This window comes from Eubalaena glacialis, unplaced genomic scaffold (genome assembly GCF_028564815.1).
Source record: "Eubalaena glacialis isolate mEubGla1 unplaced genomic scaffold, mEubGla1.1.hap2.+ XY H_4, whole genome shotgun sequence".
In the NCBI taxonomy this organism is placed as follows: domain Eukaryota; kingdom Metazoa; phylum Chordata; class Mammalia; order Artiodactyla; family Balaenidae; genus Eubalaena; species Eubalaena glacialis.
Genome location: NW_026871158.1, coordinates 214887 through 233092, shown reverse-complemented (window position 1 = coordinate 233092; position 18206 = coordinate 214887). Strand labels below are relative to the sequence as shown.

At 48.2% G+C, this 18206-nt stretch overlaps 1 protein-coding gene across 1 annotated transcript; it reads right to left on the bottom strand.

The window, feature by feature from the left end:
- Positions 1-5200: 5200 nt before the first annotated feature.
- LOC133083029 (protein WWC3-like) lies at positions 5201-17692 on the bottom strand. Its single transcript, XM_061179690.1, has 11 exons — positions 17610-17692; positions 16239-16790; positions 13420-13430; positions 11574-11679; positions 10619-10693; positions 9297-9383; positions 8699-8891; positions 8227-8358; positions 7225-7389; positions 6650-6801; positions 5201-5520 (listed from the first exon to the last, which is right to left on the bottom strand). The coding sequence occupies exons 1-11, from the start codon at positions 17663-17665 to the stop codon at positions 5316-5318; spliced, it is 1734 nt and encodes a 577-aa protein (XP_061035673.1). The 5' UTR covers positions 17666-17692; the 3' UTR covers positions 5201-5315.
- Between the last annotated feature and the right edge of the window lie 514 nt (positions 17693-18206).

Below are 18206 nucleotides of genomic sequence, written 5' to 3'. Positions count from 1 at the left end.
AAATGGAAATGAAAACAAAAATTTAAAATTACACATAATCTGAGAAGGTTTGGCACAGCAATGGAAACTACAAAGAGAGGAAAAGACAAGCCTCAGAATGGGAGAAAATATTTTCCGTTGAAGCAACTGACAAAGGATTAATCTCAAAAGTTTACAGTCAGGCAGCTCAATATCAAAATAAAACAAACAACCAATACAAAAATTGGCAGAAGACTAAATAGACATTAGTCCAAAGAAGATATACAGATAGCCAACAAACGCATGAAAGAATGCTCAACATCACTAGTCATTAGAAAAATGCAAATCAAAACTACAATGAGGTATCAACTCGCCCCGTTCAGAATGGCCATCATCAAAAAATCTACAGACAATTAAATGCTGGAGAGAGTGTGGAGAAAAAGGAACCCTCTTGCACTGCTGGTGGGAATGTAAATTGATACCGCTACTATGATGAACAGTATGGAGTTTCCTTAAAAAACTAAAAATAGAAATACCATATGACCCAACAATCCCACTACTGGGCATATACCCAGAGAAGACCATCATTAAAAAGACACATGCACCCAATGTTCATTGCAGCACTGTTTACAATATCCAGGTCATGGAAGCAACCTAAATGCCCATTGACACACGAATGGATAAAGAAGATGTGATACATATATGCAATGGAATATATATCCAATCGATTATTATTCAGCCATAAAAAGGAAAGAAATCAGGTCATTTGTTGAGACGCGGATGGATTTAGAGACTGTCATAGAGTGAAGTAAGTCAGAAAGAGAAAAACAAATATTCTCTATTAACGCATATATGTGGAACCTAGAAAAATGGTACAGATGAACCGGTTTGCAGGGCAGAAATTTAGACACAGACATAGAGAACAAATGTGTGCACACTAAGGGAGGAAAGCGGTGGGGGGTTGGGGGTGGTGGTGTGATGAATTGGGAGATTGGGATTGACATGTATATACTGATGTGTATAAAATTGGTGACTAATAAGATCCTGCTGTATAAAAAAAATAAAAAAAAAAACAATAAATAAAGAAATACAATTCACAGCAATCATGTTTGAAGGTAGATGATGTCCACCTATCTAAAAAATAAATAAATAAATTGAGGGATAACAACCATATGATCATCTCAATAGATGCCGAAAAAGCTTTCAACAAAAGTCCACACTCATGGCTTCCCTGGTGGCGCAGTGGTTGAGAGTCTGCCTGCCAATGTGGGGGACATGGGTTCGAACTGTGCTCTGAGACGATCCCACATGCCGCGGAGCAGCTAAGCCTGCGTGCCACAACTACTGAGCCAGCGCTCTAGAGCCTGCGAGACACAATTACTGAGTCTGCGTGCCACAACTAATGAATCCCACAGGCCTAGAGACCGTGGACAGCAATGAAGAGTGTCCCCACTCGCAGCAACTAGAGAGAGCCTGCACACAGCCACAAAGACCCAACACAGCCATAAATAAATAAATAAATAAATAAATAAAATTTATATTAAAAAAAAATCAACACTCATTTTTGATACAAACTTTCCAGAAAGTAGGCATAGAGGGAAGAAACCTCAACATAATAAAGGCCATATATGACAAACCCACAGCCAACATCTTTGTCTATCATGAAAAACTGAAAACATTTCCCCTAAGGTCATGAACAAGACAAGGTTGCCCACTCTCATCACTATTATGCCACAGACTTTTGGAAGTTTTAGCCACAGTGATCAGAGAAGAAAAGGAAATAAATGAATCAAAATCAGAAAAGAAGAAATAAAACTGTCACTGTTTGAAGATGACATGATACTAAACATAGAGAATCCTAAAGATGCTACCAGAAAACTACTAGATCTAATCAATGAATCTGCTAAAGTAGCAGGATAAAAATTAATGCCCAGAAATCTCTTGCTTTCCTATACACTAATGATGAAAAATCTGAAAGACAAATTAAGGAAACACTGAGATTTACCACTGCAACCAAAAGAATAAAATACCTAGGAATGAACCTACCTAAGGAGACAAATGACCTGTATGCAGATAACGATAAGAAACTGATGAAAGAAAATAAAGATGATACAAACAGATGGAGAGATATACCATATTCTTCGATTGGGAAAATGAAAATTGTGAAAATGATTATACCACCTAAAGGAATCAACAGATTCAATGCAATCTTTGTCAAACAACCAATGGCATTTCTCACCGAACTAGAACAAAAACATTCACAATTTGTATGAAAACACAAAATACCCTGAATAGCCAAAGTAATCTTCAGAAAGCAAAACGGAGCTGGAGGAATCAGGTTTCCTGAAGTCAGACTGTATTACAAAGCTATAGTAGTCAAGACAGGATGGTAGTGGCAAAAAAACTGAAATATTGATCAATGGAACAGGATAGAAAGCCACAGATAAGCCCACTCACATATGATTAACTATCTTTGTTAAAGGAGACAAGAATATACATTGGAGAAAAGACAGCCTCTTAAGTAAGTGGTGCTGGAAAACTGGACAGCTACATGTAAAAAATGAAATTAGAACAGTCCTTAACACCACACACAAAAATAAACTCAAAATGGATTAAAGCCTGAAATATATGGGCAGACACTATAAAACTCTTAAAGGAAAACATAGGGAGAACACTCTATGATATAAATCACAGCAAGATCCTTTTTGACCCACCTCCTAGAGAAATAGAAATGAAAAAAAAAATTTTAAACTTACACATAATCTGAGAAGCTTTTGCACAGCAAAGGACACTACAAAGAAGAGGAAAAGACAAGCCTCAGAATGGGAGAAAATATTTTCAGTTGAAGCAACTGACAAAGGAGTAATCTCTAAAGTTTACAGTCAGGCAGCTCAATATCAAAATAAAACAAACAACCAATACAAAAATTGGAAGAAGACTAAATAGACATTAGTCCAAAGAAGATATACAGATAGCCAACAAACGCACGAAAGAATGCTCAACATCACTAGTCATTAGAAAAATGCAAATCAAAATTACAAAGAGGTATCAGCTCACCCCATTCAGAAGGGCCACCATCAAAAATTCTACAAACAATAAATGTTGCAGAGGGTGTGCTGAATAGGGAACCCTCTTGCACTGTTGGTGGGAATGTAAATTAATACTGCTACTAAGATGAAGAGTACGGAGTTTCTTTAAAAAACTAAAAAGAGAAATACCGTATGAGACAGCAATCCCACTACTGGGCATATAACCAGAGAAGACCATCATTAAAAGGACACATGCACCGAATGTTCATTGCAGCACTATTTACAATATCCAGGTCATGGAAGCAACCTAAATGCACATTGACAGACAAATGGATAAAGAAGATGTGATACATATATCCAATGGAATATTATTCAGCCATAAAAAGAACACAATCAGGTCATTTGTTGAGACGCGGATGGATTTAGAGACTGTCATAGAGTGAAGTAAGCCAGAAAGAGAAGAACAAATATTCTATATTAATGCATATATGTGGAACCTAGAAAAATGGTACAGATGAACCAGTTTGCAGGGCAGCAATTGAGACACAGACATAGAGAACAAACATGTGGACACCAAGGGGGGAAAGCGGTGGAGGGTTTGGGGTGGTGCTGTGATGAATTGGGAGATAGGGATTGACAAGTATACACTGACGTGTATAAAACTGGTGACTAAAAAGCACCTGCTGTATAAAAGAAATAAAGTAAATTAAATTAAAAAAACAATAAATGGTCGTCTAAGTTTAAAGACCTCCCTGCATTGGGAACAGTTAAATCACACTAAAAACCATCAGCCTGATGACACTAGGAAATCAAGCTGTGTACATTATGAAAAATGCCAATATATCATTTCCCGTAAAGATAGTGATATGTATGGAACAGACTGGGTCAGGCGACGCGAATACAGTGGATCGCACCTAACGGAACTCAATGGCTTTGTGGGTCCAATATACGGGCCTGGCTTCCACCAGGATGGCTAGGAAGGTGTACTTTAGGATTCCCCTGGGCTCAAGGCCACTTATGTACAAATTTAGGTATAAGTCCAGCAAATTTACCATCAGTATGAGCCCAATGGACCAAGAGATCTGTATCTCACTGGTATGATTCCTTAGCAGTTATTTTTGTGCCTTCAGTAGGTCTGGAAGATACAGTTTCCCGCATCGAAGGCTTAACAGAATTCAGTCAAAAGGCCTTAAATGATAGCAACCATGCTATTAGCCTACTGAATTCTGAAGTCTCTATGATGAGAAAAGTGGTGCTATAAATTCCTTAACTTGAGGTGCCTGGTTTCCTTTCATTAACCATAATCTTTCAACGTTCCAACTACACGGTTTTTGTTGCAAAACCCCTATATATCCTGGCTCCTCCCTTACCTCTTTGGGGCAGTCTCTCAGAGCTACCTGAGAGGGTGTCTCCCAGGCTATAGTCCTCAGAAAGTCTGCCAAATAGAACAGAATTCTCAGCTTTTAGATTGTGCTTTTTTTTTTTCAGTCAACAAAGCACAACGGAACAATGGAGGAATTTTGTACGTGGACTTTATACTCGATGTCGTTGTTATATTTTCTGAGTCATTACTCTACTGTTCGGTAAGAAAATGTGCTTGTTCTTAGATTTGTACTGAATTGTTTAGGAGGAATGTGTCATGATCTTGAATTAGTTTTCAAATGATTCAGAAGGAAAAAGAAGCTGGGTGCACACACACATATATACACACAAAGAATGGAAATGTGAAGTATTAACAAAAGTGATTAGGGCATAAGTTAAACGTTGGGGAAGGGGGAAATACCAAAACTGCATCCCATGGCTGCTTACTCTGATTTGGGTCAATGACTGTAAAAGTGTTACAAAGCAGAACAATCACAATTATTGGCAGCCTAATCCAAAATAATTATTCCTGATGTAATGCACTTTAATCCACTTTAGAAAGATGCCAAGGGAGGGACTGTATGTCCACATTTGTTATGTGCTGAATAGTTTCGGAACAAAGATTTCCCCACTGGAGATACGGTGATGGGCACAACCAGGATTGGGTGAACAGAAGGGCCAAAAGGATGCTTCGCTGCTCTTAATGTCACAAACGGAGAACAACGACAAGTGTCCAAAATGTGAGGGACCCACGAAACACCCTGAGCCACACGCGGCGCTGAAGAGGGCACATGAAGGAGTAAAAATCCACCCCTTTTAGTTGTCCCTTCCTTTTAATTTAGAGTAGACAGACGTTTCCATGGTACCTGCTGTTTACAGATCTGAGGCCACTCACTTCAATTCCCTCGCGCGTAGGGCACACAGCCCCTCCTTCCAGGGCAGCGCCTGGTGCTGTGCGGCAAAACGTCAGGGGCTCCGCGAAATCCTTTGTCCTTTTCTGCCTACCTTCAGAGGCGGGGGCTGAAGTTTCTCGGGGCCGTAAGGGTCTGCCTGGCCAGCAAACGTGTGTCCGTGGATGGAGCTGACAGCAACGCAGCAGGGCTCTGGGTGCGGGGGGCTGGTCTGGGCGCAGCTGCTACAGCCACTGTCCACCGAGTCGGCTTGCCAACTCCTGAAGGCGGGCATGGCAAAAGCCCCCAAGACGTTCATCAGGGCACTGACTTTACTGCTGCACTCAGAGCACAGCAGCAGAGACGCCCCATATTTGCTTCCAATGACTGAAGACGGTTGCTTTTCTCATGAAATGAAAGGCAGTTCTGTTTCGTGGGGAAGACAGAGCTACAAGGCCTTTCATGAAGAGGGTCCGTCTGTCTGTATCGCCCAATTGCAGCCGCTGAAGATGCCAGCAGCCCGGAACCCCCTCTCCCCGAGCCCTCCCAGCCTCCTGCCCATCCCTGAACACACACCCTCCCCCTCTGCCGTGCACTTTCCCTTCCGAAAATAAATTCCTCTTGAAACTAAATCCAGAGAAAGCCATCAGGAAGAAGTAGCAAGCTTTGGAAGCATGATGCTCTTCATGGAAAACCGTGGAAGTAAAGCAACATGAAAGTGCTGCCGGAAAGGACCCGCAGGGAAGCGATCCACTCGCGGTGCCTGCCCATCTGAGCTACTCCTCTACTGCAGACACGTCTGCCCCACCCCGAGTCAAGCGTTCACCCACGGGCTGCTCCGGGGAAGAGGTAAAGGGCCATCGCATGATTCCGTTTACAAGAAAGGCCCAGGACAGGCAAATCCCTGGAGATGGCACGCAGACGGGCAGCCGCCAGGGGCCGGGAGGACCGGGCAGACTGTTAATGGGTATGGGGTTTCCTTTCGGCACGACGAAAACGCCCTCAACTTGAGTGTGACGTTGGCGGCACAGCTCTGTGCCTGCACTGCAAACCAGCGAATTGTCCACTTAATGGGTGAACCGTATGGCAGGGAGATTATATCCCAATAAAGCAGTTAATAAAGAAAAAGACAAAACTTAAAGGGCCCTATCGTATTCAATCCGGGCAGAGGGAGTCCCTCAACAGTCCGCCTCTTTGAGAGAAATTCGGGGAACAGAAGGAAAGGTGAAAAGCCTGCGCGTAGAGCTGGGGTCAATGTACTGCCCTCGTGCAGACTGGCATACAATCCCCCGTGAGAATCCCGACTTCTGGGCAAAGGTACCGAAGAGTCGCCGCACACATTCTACATCGCGTTGTGTCTGACGAACATCCCGGCTGCCTCTCCGCCGAGGGGCTGCTGGCCGCGCTCACCTCTCGGACACGGCCTCGGCCTGCTCCTCCGTGCGCTCCATCTCCAGGATCTCCTCCTCCGTGTACTCCAGCTTCACCCGCTCCTCGGCCAGCTCTCTCTCCACCGCCTGCAGCTGGGCCGTGGTTCTCGCCAGCAGCACCGTCACCGCGTCCTACAGGACGAAAGGGACGCTGCCAAGAAGCAGCCGAGGCCAGCGGCGTGCGGGCGGCAAAGCGGAAAGCGGGCGCGTGCACGGCCCTTGGGGAGCATCCCTGCTGCCGGGCTGGTGGCCGTCCCCGGCTGCTCTCCAGCAGGAAGCAGCTCACCCCCGGTTGACAGCAAGACGGTAACTTGGCCTTTCCATGTAGCTCTGAGGACTCAAATTTTAAAGCAACCAACGCATCACTCATGATCATGAACATGTTGCATTAAAGAATATTACCATGAATGGCCACATACATCACTACAGTCCGTTTTTATTACTTCCCTTGAAACCCTGCTTCTTCATCGCCACTGTGTTCTAAGACTAAGTCTACACACGTTTCTTAGAAACAATGTCCCCAGGAAAAGCCCGTCTCAAAGCCAGGCCACCTACTGTCTTTCCAGACGTGGTGTGTGCAGGGTCCCGGAAGTCGCTGTGCCCCAGCCGCTCGTCCTCCCGCCGGGGCGGCTCGGGGCCGGTGAACACCTGCACCGAGTACCAGCGCAGCTGCATCTCGCTCGAACCATCGTAATCAGCCAAGTTAATCTGAGCAATGCCCTGTGCGGTGTTAAAAAAAAAAAGGCAGAACAGGCCCTGAATGACTGCACCTTAACAACCAATGGGCATCAAGGTTAGCCTTTAATCTTTTTTTTTTTTTTTTTTTAATTAATTTTTTTTTTGGCTGTGCTGGGTCTTCGTTTCTGCACGAGGGCTTTCTCCAGTTGCGGCAAGCGGGGGCCACTCTTCATCGCGGTGCGCGGGCCTCTCACTATCGCGGCCTCTCTTGTTGCGGAGCACGGGCTCCAGACGCGCAGGCTCAGCAGTTGTGGCTCACGGGCCTAGTTGCTCCGCGGCATGTGGGATCCCCCCAGACCAGGGCTCGAACCCGTGTCCCCTGCATTGGCAGGCAGACTCCCAACCACTGCGCCACCAGGGAAGCCCACCCTTTAACCTTAAGCAGAAAGAATGGAAAGTATTTCATTCTTACTAACAGGACTAAGGTAAAACGAAAGTGGTGTTAAAGTGGTGTTGGAGGATGCTAGGGAGGATGACTCTCATGCTGCTTATTCAGCTCTATTAGAAACTGCTAGGAAGGGAAGAAGCAAAGAGAACAAAAGGTAACTCACAGTGAAGAAAATGGAAACTTCAGGATTGGATCTCACCCAGACTCTGGCCTATATGTTTCCTCCCTTGCTGATTTTAATCTGTATGTTACTCTGAAACAAACTGTAACCAAACAGAAGAACAGACAGAAACTGAGGAAGAGAGACAGGAAGAAAAGCAGGATTGAGGGAGAAGACAGGAGGATAGAAAGACTGATGTCAGAGACTGACAAAAAGAGACGGGGAAAGAGGGGTGGAAGGTAGGAAGGAGAGGGTGAGGAGGGCACCGTACCAGCAGTTCTTCCTGCAGCTGCGGATTCACTGAGCACATGTATAACTGAAGGGACTCCAACATCACCATGTTTGACTGCACAGGGATTTTGAAAACTTCATTAAACACCAAAAGAAAGTCCGAAGAACTGACCTACCTTGGGAGAGAGAAAAAAAAAGGGGAAGAAAAGGAAAGGAAAGAAAAGAAAAGAAAAAAAATTAGCAAAAAGAAAACATAAAAATCAGCAATTATAACTTCAGGGGGAGTCAAACAGACTTTCTGCTTTCACCACCTTTGTGGCAAAACATCTGCACTGATCTTTTCACGGCCCCCTGGCTCCCTCTCCAAGCTCTGCCTGCCTTGCCTCTCAGACTGCTTGCCCACCGAGGCACCCGCCGGGCTGGGCTCCCGGCCCTATCCACCCCCAGCACGGAAGCCAGCACCCAGGAGAAGCTCCAGCATCAGTGGAGTGAAGTACACCATCAGGGCGAACCCTCAGCCGCTGAACACCAGGCTGCTTCCAAGGCCTTCGGGAGGCCAGTTTACAAAGACGACTCACGGAAGGGGAAGGCACCGTCAGGCCTGAGCACCCATCACAGGTGGGTTCACCCGCCAGGGTAAGTGGGACCTCACACCCCCATCGGGCACCCATCTCCCCACCGGAGACAACACAGATTTCCTTCTCCCTGCTCGGACAAGGATGCCTGATCCCAGCCTGAGGCCTCTTCAGGCACCTCATCAGATCTCAAGAGCCGAGTGTGGCTGTGTCGCCACCAGCCTTGTGACCAGGATGGACGTTTTAAGCCCCAACGCTGCCGATGATGGGCACCCGGCACTTTGTCAGCATGGCCACGGCACATAACCAGCCTGGCTCCAGTAACTCCACCTGCCTCAAATAATAAACCAGCCTCTTCTTAAAACTTACAATCCTTTAGATTTCACACAGACATTCCCTGGCGTGTTATTCTAAATTCAGGTTCCAACACAGTCTTTTCCCTCCCCAAACTGCCACGTGCAGCAGGTCAGCCAGCGGTGCCGTGTGGAGGAGGGCCCGGGGGGAGGACACGGCCCCCACCGGCGCGGGAGCTTACATTTTGCAGTCTTCCTTCACCACCAGCCCGGCAAAGTTCTTCAGTTGGAGCACGTTCACGAGGAGACACTCGCTGGCACTGTCGTGCCTAGAAAATAAAATGCACGTTCACAGGCTGCAAATGCCCCACGGTGGAGAAATCCTGCTTGAACTACCGCAGTGGTCCTCACCCCACCCCCAGGGGACCTGTGCGAAGTCTAGAGACGTTTCTTACTGTCACACTGAGTGGAGGGGGGTGGCTACTGGATCTAGTGGGTGGAGGCCAGGGCTGCTGCTCAACACCCCAGAGGGCACAGGACGGCCCCAACCAAGAATGACCCAGCCCGAATGTCACGAGTGCCGAGAAACACTAGGATGACAAGAGTGAGCAAAAGAAAGAAATGAAATGGAGGTGTTTGTAATGAGGTGGATGGAGTTAGAGTCTGTCATACAGAGTGAAGTAAGTCAGAAAGAGAAAAACAAATACAGTATGCTAACACATATATATGGAATCTAAGGGAAAAAAAAAAAAAAAAAAAAGAGGTCATGAAGAACCTAGTGGCAAGATGGGAATAAAGACACAGACCTACTAGAGAATGGACTTGAGGATATGGGGAGGGGGAGGGGTGAGATGTGACAGGGTGAGAGAGTGTCATGGACATATATACACTACCAAATGTAAAACAGAAAACTAGTGGGAAGCAGCCGCATAGCACAGGGAGATCGGCTCGGTGCTTTGTGACCACCTAGAGGGGTGGGATAGGGAGGGTGGGAGGGAGGGAGATGCAAGAGGGAAGAGATATGGCAACATATGTATATGTGTAACTGATTCACTTTGTTGTAAAGCAGAAGCTAGCACACCATTGTAAAGCAATTATACTTCAATAAAGATGTTTAAAGGTTAAAAAAAAAAAAAAAAAAAAGAAAGCTGCTGGGATGTGATCATCCTGCCTCGTTCGCCTGAACACTGCTGGTTACTGCCTTCATAGACACTGCAGCTAGAAACCAAAACGCTTAGTGTTGCACAGCACCTGGCTACCCCAGCTCCGGCGGGAACTTCCCCGAGGGCCTGACCGTGCCCATGGGGTGACAGTCCCCAGCTGTGACTCGGTGTTGGAGGACGGCAGTGGAGCCGCTCTTGCCCATCTCTCCTTCCCGCCACCTCTGTCCCTTCACCTGAGAACGCTGAGATGGGCCCGGGGGTACCCAGGCCAGGGACCAGCAGCCGGATCACGCGGGTCCCCCCACGCCTCCTGGCCTGTGTGTGGAGGTGTGAGTCGCCGGGCGGGCCCCAATCTACCCGTCGTCTTTATGAGCAACAGGGAAGGAGCCTTCTGTACTCACAAAAATCCAACATGGATCTGGGGCCCCTCGTTACCGCAAGCGTCTCCAGGCACAGGCTCGTCGGCATCCTCACTCCTGCGCACAACCGGAAAGGCACCGCGTTATTCCGAGGGGACCTGCTTACCTCGGGCTCCGCAGAAGCTCTCTCACACTAGGGGTGCTTCTCACTGAGAAGGGCTTTATTAAGTTGCGACATAAATAAATGCTTTAAGTGACTGACAGGGCACGGCAGGTCCCCAGGATCCATGACGTCACCTCCCAGGGTACCTGCTGGCGAAGTGGCCTTTTTGAGAAAATACCTCTCAAAACCACACGTGATATTCACGACAACGTTCAAAAACATATACTTTTAAAACCTTTGCAAGGGGGACTTCTGGCGGTCCAGTGGTTTAAGACTCCGCGCTTCCACTGCAGGGGGCGCGGGTGCGATCCCTGGTCAGGGAACTAAGATCCCGCAAGCTGAGCAGCGCAGCCAAAAAAAAAAAAAAAAAAAAAAAGTTGGCGACAAGTGAAATGCATACAGACATCTGAGCTGAAAAAATGACATCAAAGGTCTCAAACAAAATAAAGCCCACGAGGGGTTTTGTTCTTGCAAAGCGATTCCTCCAGCGAAGGAAAGGGGACAGGGGGAACATCCATTTCTAGTGAACGTCCTTTCTAGAAAAGCAGGTCTCTCTCGCACACTGGTTCCCCTTTTCCGGCTCTACTGGGCTCATGCCTTCCAACCCCCGGGGCCGGAGAGAAAGCAGTCATCCTAGATGCCCGAAGCCAGGCCAGTCCCCAGACGCCACCTGGGAGGAGAGGGGGTCCATGGGGATGCTAAGGGCCCCTCCCGCATGGAGAGAAGCCAGAAGAGCTGCACCCCGGAGACACACAGAGTGTCAAGCCAGACAGGTCTCGGCAGGGGTGCCTTTTGGGAAGTCAGCCCAGGGAGGCCAGAAGGTCAGCTTCTAACCTTTTGGTGGCAGGTTCAAACACGCCGCTGTCGCTGGCCAGCGAGTAATCGGACAGGCAGGCAGACACGCAGCACGCTCTCCGCTCCAGCCTCTGGGCGCTGTCTTCTCGGGGGGGTCACCGCTGCAAGCGAGAGACACGGCCGGGCTCAGGAGGCGACAGCGCGGGAGCCCAGGGCAGAGCAGAGACAAAGGCACGAAGTGGTAGAGACAGGCCAGCACGTGTGCAGATGTGTGTTTACATGCGCTCTGCTCCAGTCTTTTCTTCTATTGGAAAATGGAAGAAACAGGCTTCTGGCTACTTCTTTAAAAGCTCTTTAAATGATCATCAATCTCCTTTCACCTCCTTAATGAGCGCACAGGTCAGAAGGTGGCGGGAAGGCCTTTGGCGTGGCCCTTTGAGAGAGCGTCACACGGGAAGCCCGGGAGAGAGACTTCGCCTGCACGCGGATGGCAGCGCACTCTCCGAGAAGTGGGAGGGGGTTGTTTCCTCCTTGACGCTGCTTGGTATTCTCCATACTTTATACAAGGAACATAGGCCACACTGCTTTATACTCAGAAGACAGAGTTTTTAAAAAGCATCAAATAACCCCCAACAAAATGGAGTGACTTTCAAGTCAGAGGACACAGAGGCACCCAGACTCGGCCTCTGCCAACGTCTCCGTGACCCCTCTGCCGCTCTAACTGCAGCGCCCTCCTCAGCAGCCCTGGGGCCAGGCTGGCTTCCAGAACTGTCTCCTGGGATTAGAAAGGACCATCACCGGGCAGCTTATTTTTGTCTCATATCTATTTTAACCAAGAGCCCAAGACAACCACTGACATTTTCCCTTTTACCATTTCATCAACTCTTTCTACTCCTTCCCTCACAGCAACAAGTTTCTTTTAACAAAAGCAACAGAAACAGGCATGCCGTCTCCCGCTGCTAAATGTGACGACGGACACAGGAACCTCAACACTTTCGAGAGAGGCACACACGGTTAGAACACAGGCTTAAAGCATGAAGCCCCAGAGTGAGCCTCACGCCAGCATCATGATGCCTCTTGTTAATAATGCAGGTCCCTCTGGTCTCTCTATGTTCTCCGGCCATCTAAGCTCTAGAAATTGAAAATCTAGACATCTGTGCACCCCTGACACCAATGACCACCTCTTTTCTTTTTTTTTCTTTTGGCTGCGCTGGGCCTTCTCTAGTTGTGGTGAGCGGGGGCTACTCTTCATTCCGGTGCACGGGCTTCTCAGGTCGGTGGCTTCTCTTGCTGCGGAGCATGGGCTCTAGGCATGCGGACTTCAACAGTTGCAGCGCATGGGCTCAGCAGTTGTGGCACACAGGCCCTAGAGCGCGCGAGCTTCAGTAGTTGCAGCTCTGGGCTCAGTAGTTGTGGCTCGCGGGCTCTAGAGTGCAAGCTCAGTAGTTGTGGCGCACGGGCTGAGCTGCTCCGTGGCACGTGGGATCTTCCTGGACCAGGGCTCGAATGCGTGTCCCCTGCACTGGCAGGCGGATTCTTAACCACTGCGCCACCAGGGAAATCCCCAACCATCTCTCTTTTCAGCCAAATTATTATTCACAGCAACAATTAAACCCCAATATATTCATCGGGATACAAAACAGGGCTGTGGCCTTTGGTCTCACGATGTTAACGGCAGACAAAAGCCGACCTTTCAAAGGTCTGCAGCGCCCAGCGTGGGGGCCACCGGCTCCGCCTCAGTCAGGGGCAGAAGCTGGCTCCGTCCTGGGGTGGCCGGAGGCACCGACTCTCAGATCGTAGATGACGACTCCCAAGTCCAGCTCTGCTCGTCACCCCCGCCCCACGGAAGGACCCAGAGCCCCCAGCTCTGAATTGCGGAGAGAACCCCTCAGTTTGCTGCATGGAACCCCAGCAAACACAATGGCTCACTACTTCCATTCCCAGCCCTGACACTCGGCCTTACATGCCTTTAAGGAAGTAACACCGCACAATGATCCAGTTAACTTCCAGGCAACCCAATGGTGTGACTGACAAAATTGCTCTCTCACTGCAATGAAAGTGGATGAAGAGAGAAAGGAAATGGGGGAATCAACCCTCAGTGATCCTGGGCTTAGCACATTCACGGAGCAACCGGATGCAGGAGTTGACAGAAGGAGGTACGGTCAGCACTTGCCCTGGGTGAGAAAGAAAGCACACGGCACACTCCACAGTACACACCGCAACCGTCTGCTCTTGGGCTTCAAGGCAACGAGACGGAAAGTGGGGAGCAACGCCAGTGAAGTAAGGAATAAACAAGCTTCCACACATTCATTTTATAAACCTCTGACCCTTCCATCATTAAACACAGACACACAGACACTGAGACCTAAGGACAGCAACGCTGCTTGACAAAAGGGAGGAAAGTATAAGGAAAATCACACCGTGGGCAAAGCTGCCAGCTGGCATATTAAAATAATGAAAGCGTTAAAGTCTGGGGAAAAAAACACAAGAAGGAAAAAATACGTCAAGCTCTTAGAAAAGTTCTTACACAACTTTCATAGCCAGGATGAATACCGTTCAAACGACAACAACAATAATAAGAGCAACTGTTGAGCTACATTAAAGCACAGCTATGAGCTATGCCCTTCCTGACCACACCCCGACCATCCTAAATACACTGATTCACTGCACAAAGATGTGGCACAGCCTGACCAGCAAGGCGAAGCGGAAGTCCAAGGTCACTTACAGTGAACATTTCTGTCGAGCCGCATGAGAAAAGAGATTAAAAAAAAAAAAAAAAAAGCACAAAGTGAAAAAACTGTAGCATTTAAGCCAACAATTTTAAACAGGGTATGAATGTAAAAAAAACATCAATAAACAGATGAACAAAGTCAAAATATTTATGGACGTATTAGCAAATACCAGTGCGAAATGAAAACAGGAACGGATTTCAGAATCATGACACATTTGACTTTTAAAGTGTGGGGAAGATAAAATTGTAGTAAACATGTAAAAACGGTTAAAGATGACAGTTTATTTCCCCACTCCCCTGCCCCACCTTCTGTCCCCTCAGACTGACTTAAAACACAATGGGCAATTCTGAATCTTATGTTACTAAAATTCTTCTCGCTAAAGCTTGCTTGAGTCAAACTTAGACGGTACTGTTCTTAGTCAGACTGGAGAGTGGAGGGAACTACGTGACCTCGGGCGTCATAAATGAGGGGTGGGGTTATTATAACGAGTACTGAGATCCTCGCCAACTTTCTGAAGCTGCGATGACTCTAGGCTCAGGCATTCCCACAAGCATCAAGGGAGGCAAGGAGTCACCCTGCGTCCAGGCCTGAAGCTGCTCACCCAGCCCTGCGCAAGCACCTATCAAGACCCATTCACTGAGTCAAGTACCTCTAGTTTGTAAGGGCCCAATTCTACTCATACGTGAACGCACCACCAGGTGGCAGTATCTGACCGTGCCGATAGCAAAGACCTCCCAGTCTACGAAGCTTGAAGCACTACAACATCCACCACCAAGTGGTGGATGAAATATAAAGAAATCAGCATCAGAAATTAAGTCAGCTCTTCTCCTTCCCACCCAGTCTCTCCCCTGGACCGAAAGGGGTCCTTACATCTTTTGCTGACTTTGTGTATAACTGGATTGATACTTCTATATTTCGGACTGTTTGCATAGGGAAAAGAAAAGTTTGCACAGGGAAAAGAAGAGTAAAGGCTAGACAATAAGTGAAAATGGAAAAGTTTTAAGGAAAGTTTGCAAAGGGAAAAGAAAAAAGTTAGACAATAAGTGAAAATGGACAAAAGAATACGGGTATAAAAAAGAACAAAGTAAATGCAGCTTACCTATGCATATGAACTATGGAAATAATTCATATTGGGATGTTGAAATAATGTATGAGCAGCATTTGCAAACAAAAAAGATAGGAAAACAATGGAGGTGCCAATTAGCCAAGGGACTGATTCAGAACATAGCTGGTCTGTCATCAGATATGTAAATGCTAAGAGAAACTAGTACTGTGTATATAACCCATGGGTAACAAAATGGTGTATTTGTTGAAGAGCAATGAAGCCGCGAGTCAACCAGATCTAAGGGTGCGCCCAAGGATATGCAGTTAGAGTTGAGTAGGCACGGATTTGAAGAGCACCAGAGAAAGTAATTTGGTAGAAATGACTAATGCTTACTGGGACAACTTCTGAAATCATGCAAAATACTGTCATTTCCTGCGTGACAGAATTAAGTCTTTGAAAATTCCAGGAACAAAGGATGAAGAGATGAAGTCACAGGGCCAACGTCAGTAGACATTTCTGCCGGGCCACAGCCAGACAGCAGCCCCAGTGCTGGTCTGAGGCGGGCACACACAGAACGTTGCATCTGGGCACACGCCCTGGAGAGTTCATGAAGGCCCGAGTACCTCTTCAGCAGCCTCCGAATGTGGAGGAACTGTCTCATTTTCGACAATTAAGTATATTCTGAAAACAAGCCAAATGCCTGGGAAAGACTACTTTCCATGACATTTCAAGGACCCAGGGCAAAAGCACGCAGAACGAGCGAGCGAGCGGGCGTGCGGGCCTCCTCTTGCCCTGGAGAGTCCTAAGCTGAGGGCTCACTAGGCCACAGCAGAGCCAGCTGGCTTCCATGCGGATGCACGCGGCTTCCTCCCTGAACTCGAGACCTTTCCTCCCCGGCCCCGGGGCACCCACCGGACCCATCAGGACGTACGTGCAGCCGTGGGAGCGGCAGCCGCTTGGGGTCCTCGCTCGCGAGGTCCTTCCCCGTCCCCGGGGCACCCGTGCGGCGGCAGGGACGCCGCGCCCGGCGGGTCTTCGTCCCCCAAGGCGGAGGCCTGAGCGCACAGCCTGTCCAGGGCGCCCAGGCCCGCCACCTCGAAGGCGTCCCCGAGCTGGGCCAGGGGCGAGTCTCGCGAGGCCGGGAGGAAGGGCGTGTCCAAGCGCGAGCTGGGCGGGGACAGCGAGGACAGGGACGCCAGGGACTGCGGCGTGTCCAGGGAGCGCGTGTGTTTGTGGAGGCCCGCGGGGCCCGGGGCCTCCGCCAAGGGGGCGTCCCGGCGCAGGGAGTCGAAGGAGACGAGGTCGAAGCGCAGGAGCGGGCCGCCCTCGGCGTCGGGCTTCTCGTACTGCGGGAGGCCGTAGATGTCGGTGAAGCTGACGGAGCTCAGGGAGCCCCGGCTGGAGGCCAGGGAGCCGCGGCTGGAGGCCAGGGAGCCGCGGCTGCTCCCCGAGGAGACGGTCAGGGTGCTGGCGGACAGGCTGAAACGAGAAGAGCAGCCTGGAGTCCGCGGCTGGAGCCTGCTCGTCCCCACCGCGAGCCGAGCCTCCGGTCTGCTCCACGAGGAGCAAAACTCTGCCTCGGGCCCGTTCACCCGGCGCCTCTTCAACACCTCGGAGCGTTTTAAGACACCCCTCCACCCCCGCCCCTTCGTGACTATCTCCTTTGTTTCTTTGATTGTCAGTAGAGAGCAGTAGTAAACGTCAAGGGCTCTTGCTCGAGTTCAAGTTCCAGCTCAAACTCAAGACTAGCTGAATGCATTTGATTTGGTCACGGGCTTTGCCCTTTCCCAGCCTCCCACCTTCTCACCCGGCGCTGGGATGATAGCGGTTCCTGCCTCAAGGCGCTGTGAGGAGGAGAACTGAGAAAATAATACCCAGAAAGCCCCTAACACTACACTTCACGATACGGTAAGTGCTTGAAAACTGGAGCTCTTACTGAGCATCCAAATCTGATTTTAAAGATATTCAGGCCTAATTAAAATGAATATCTTAAAAAAAAATAATTAAAAGTGTATGTGTGCATCTATGTAGATGGACATACACACTCCTGATGCTCTGAGTTACAAAATCCTTCGATAAATCTGACTTAAGATTCATTACTCTGAAGTCACACTTGGTTCTCCTCATATTCCTTGGGTCATATATAAGCAGCTCGTCTTAAAAATATCCTGTCTTCACTTTCCTGTCCTGTGCTTACAACCACTGCAGGTTCTAAGTTCTGGGAGAGAAAACCAGGGGCGCTATCAAAGCGTGAAGTTCACGGCCACTATGTTATAAGATGATAATCAAGTTACCTACCTTTGTAACTGGGACTGGAGATAGGACATTAGGCAGGTGGCTTCTTCCAGCTGCATCAGGAGACAGTTTCTTTTTTCCTGAAGTAGAATCCTGTAGGTACAAACACAGTCCACTGGTGGATTTCAAAGATGCCAAGTATATTTTCCTAACAAGAAATTCAACTCTATATTCCACCAAAACAGATTAATGACTATCAGTTCTAAAAGCACACCTACGTCACAAGTTCCAAGATAACTGGGTTTTTTTTTTGTTTTATTTCGCACTGTACCTCTAGAATCCTGAACAGTGCGAGTGATCCACACTAGAAGTTGGATGTGTGATGGAACAGATGTGTGGATGGATGGATAGAGAGATAAGATGGACGGATGGGAGGATGAGTGGGTGGACAGGCAGGTAAATAGACAGACGGATGGGAATCCAGCAGATGGGTTCAAATGCAGGGCTCATAGAAATCTACTGGATTTCCTTGGAATAAATCTGATTCCCTCATCCTAGGCCCTCTTCCAGGCAAAAAATAAATGCAATTCTAGTATCTAGAGAATAAAAGATCACAATCAAATGAAACAAAATATCAACCGTGTCCCTAGATCATGGGTT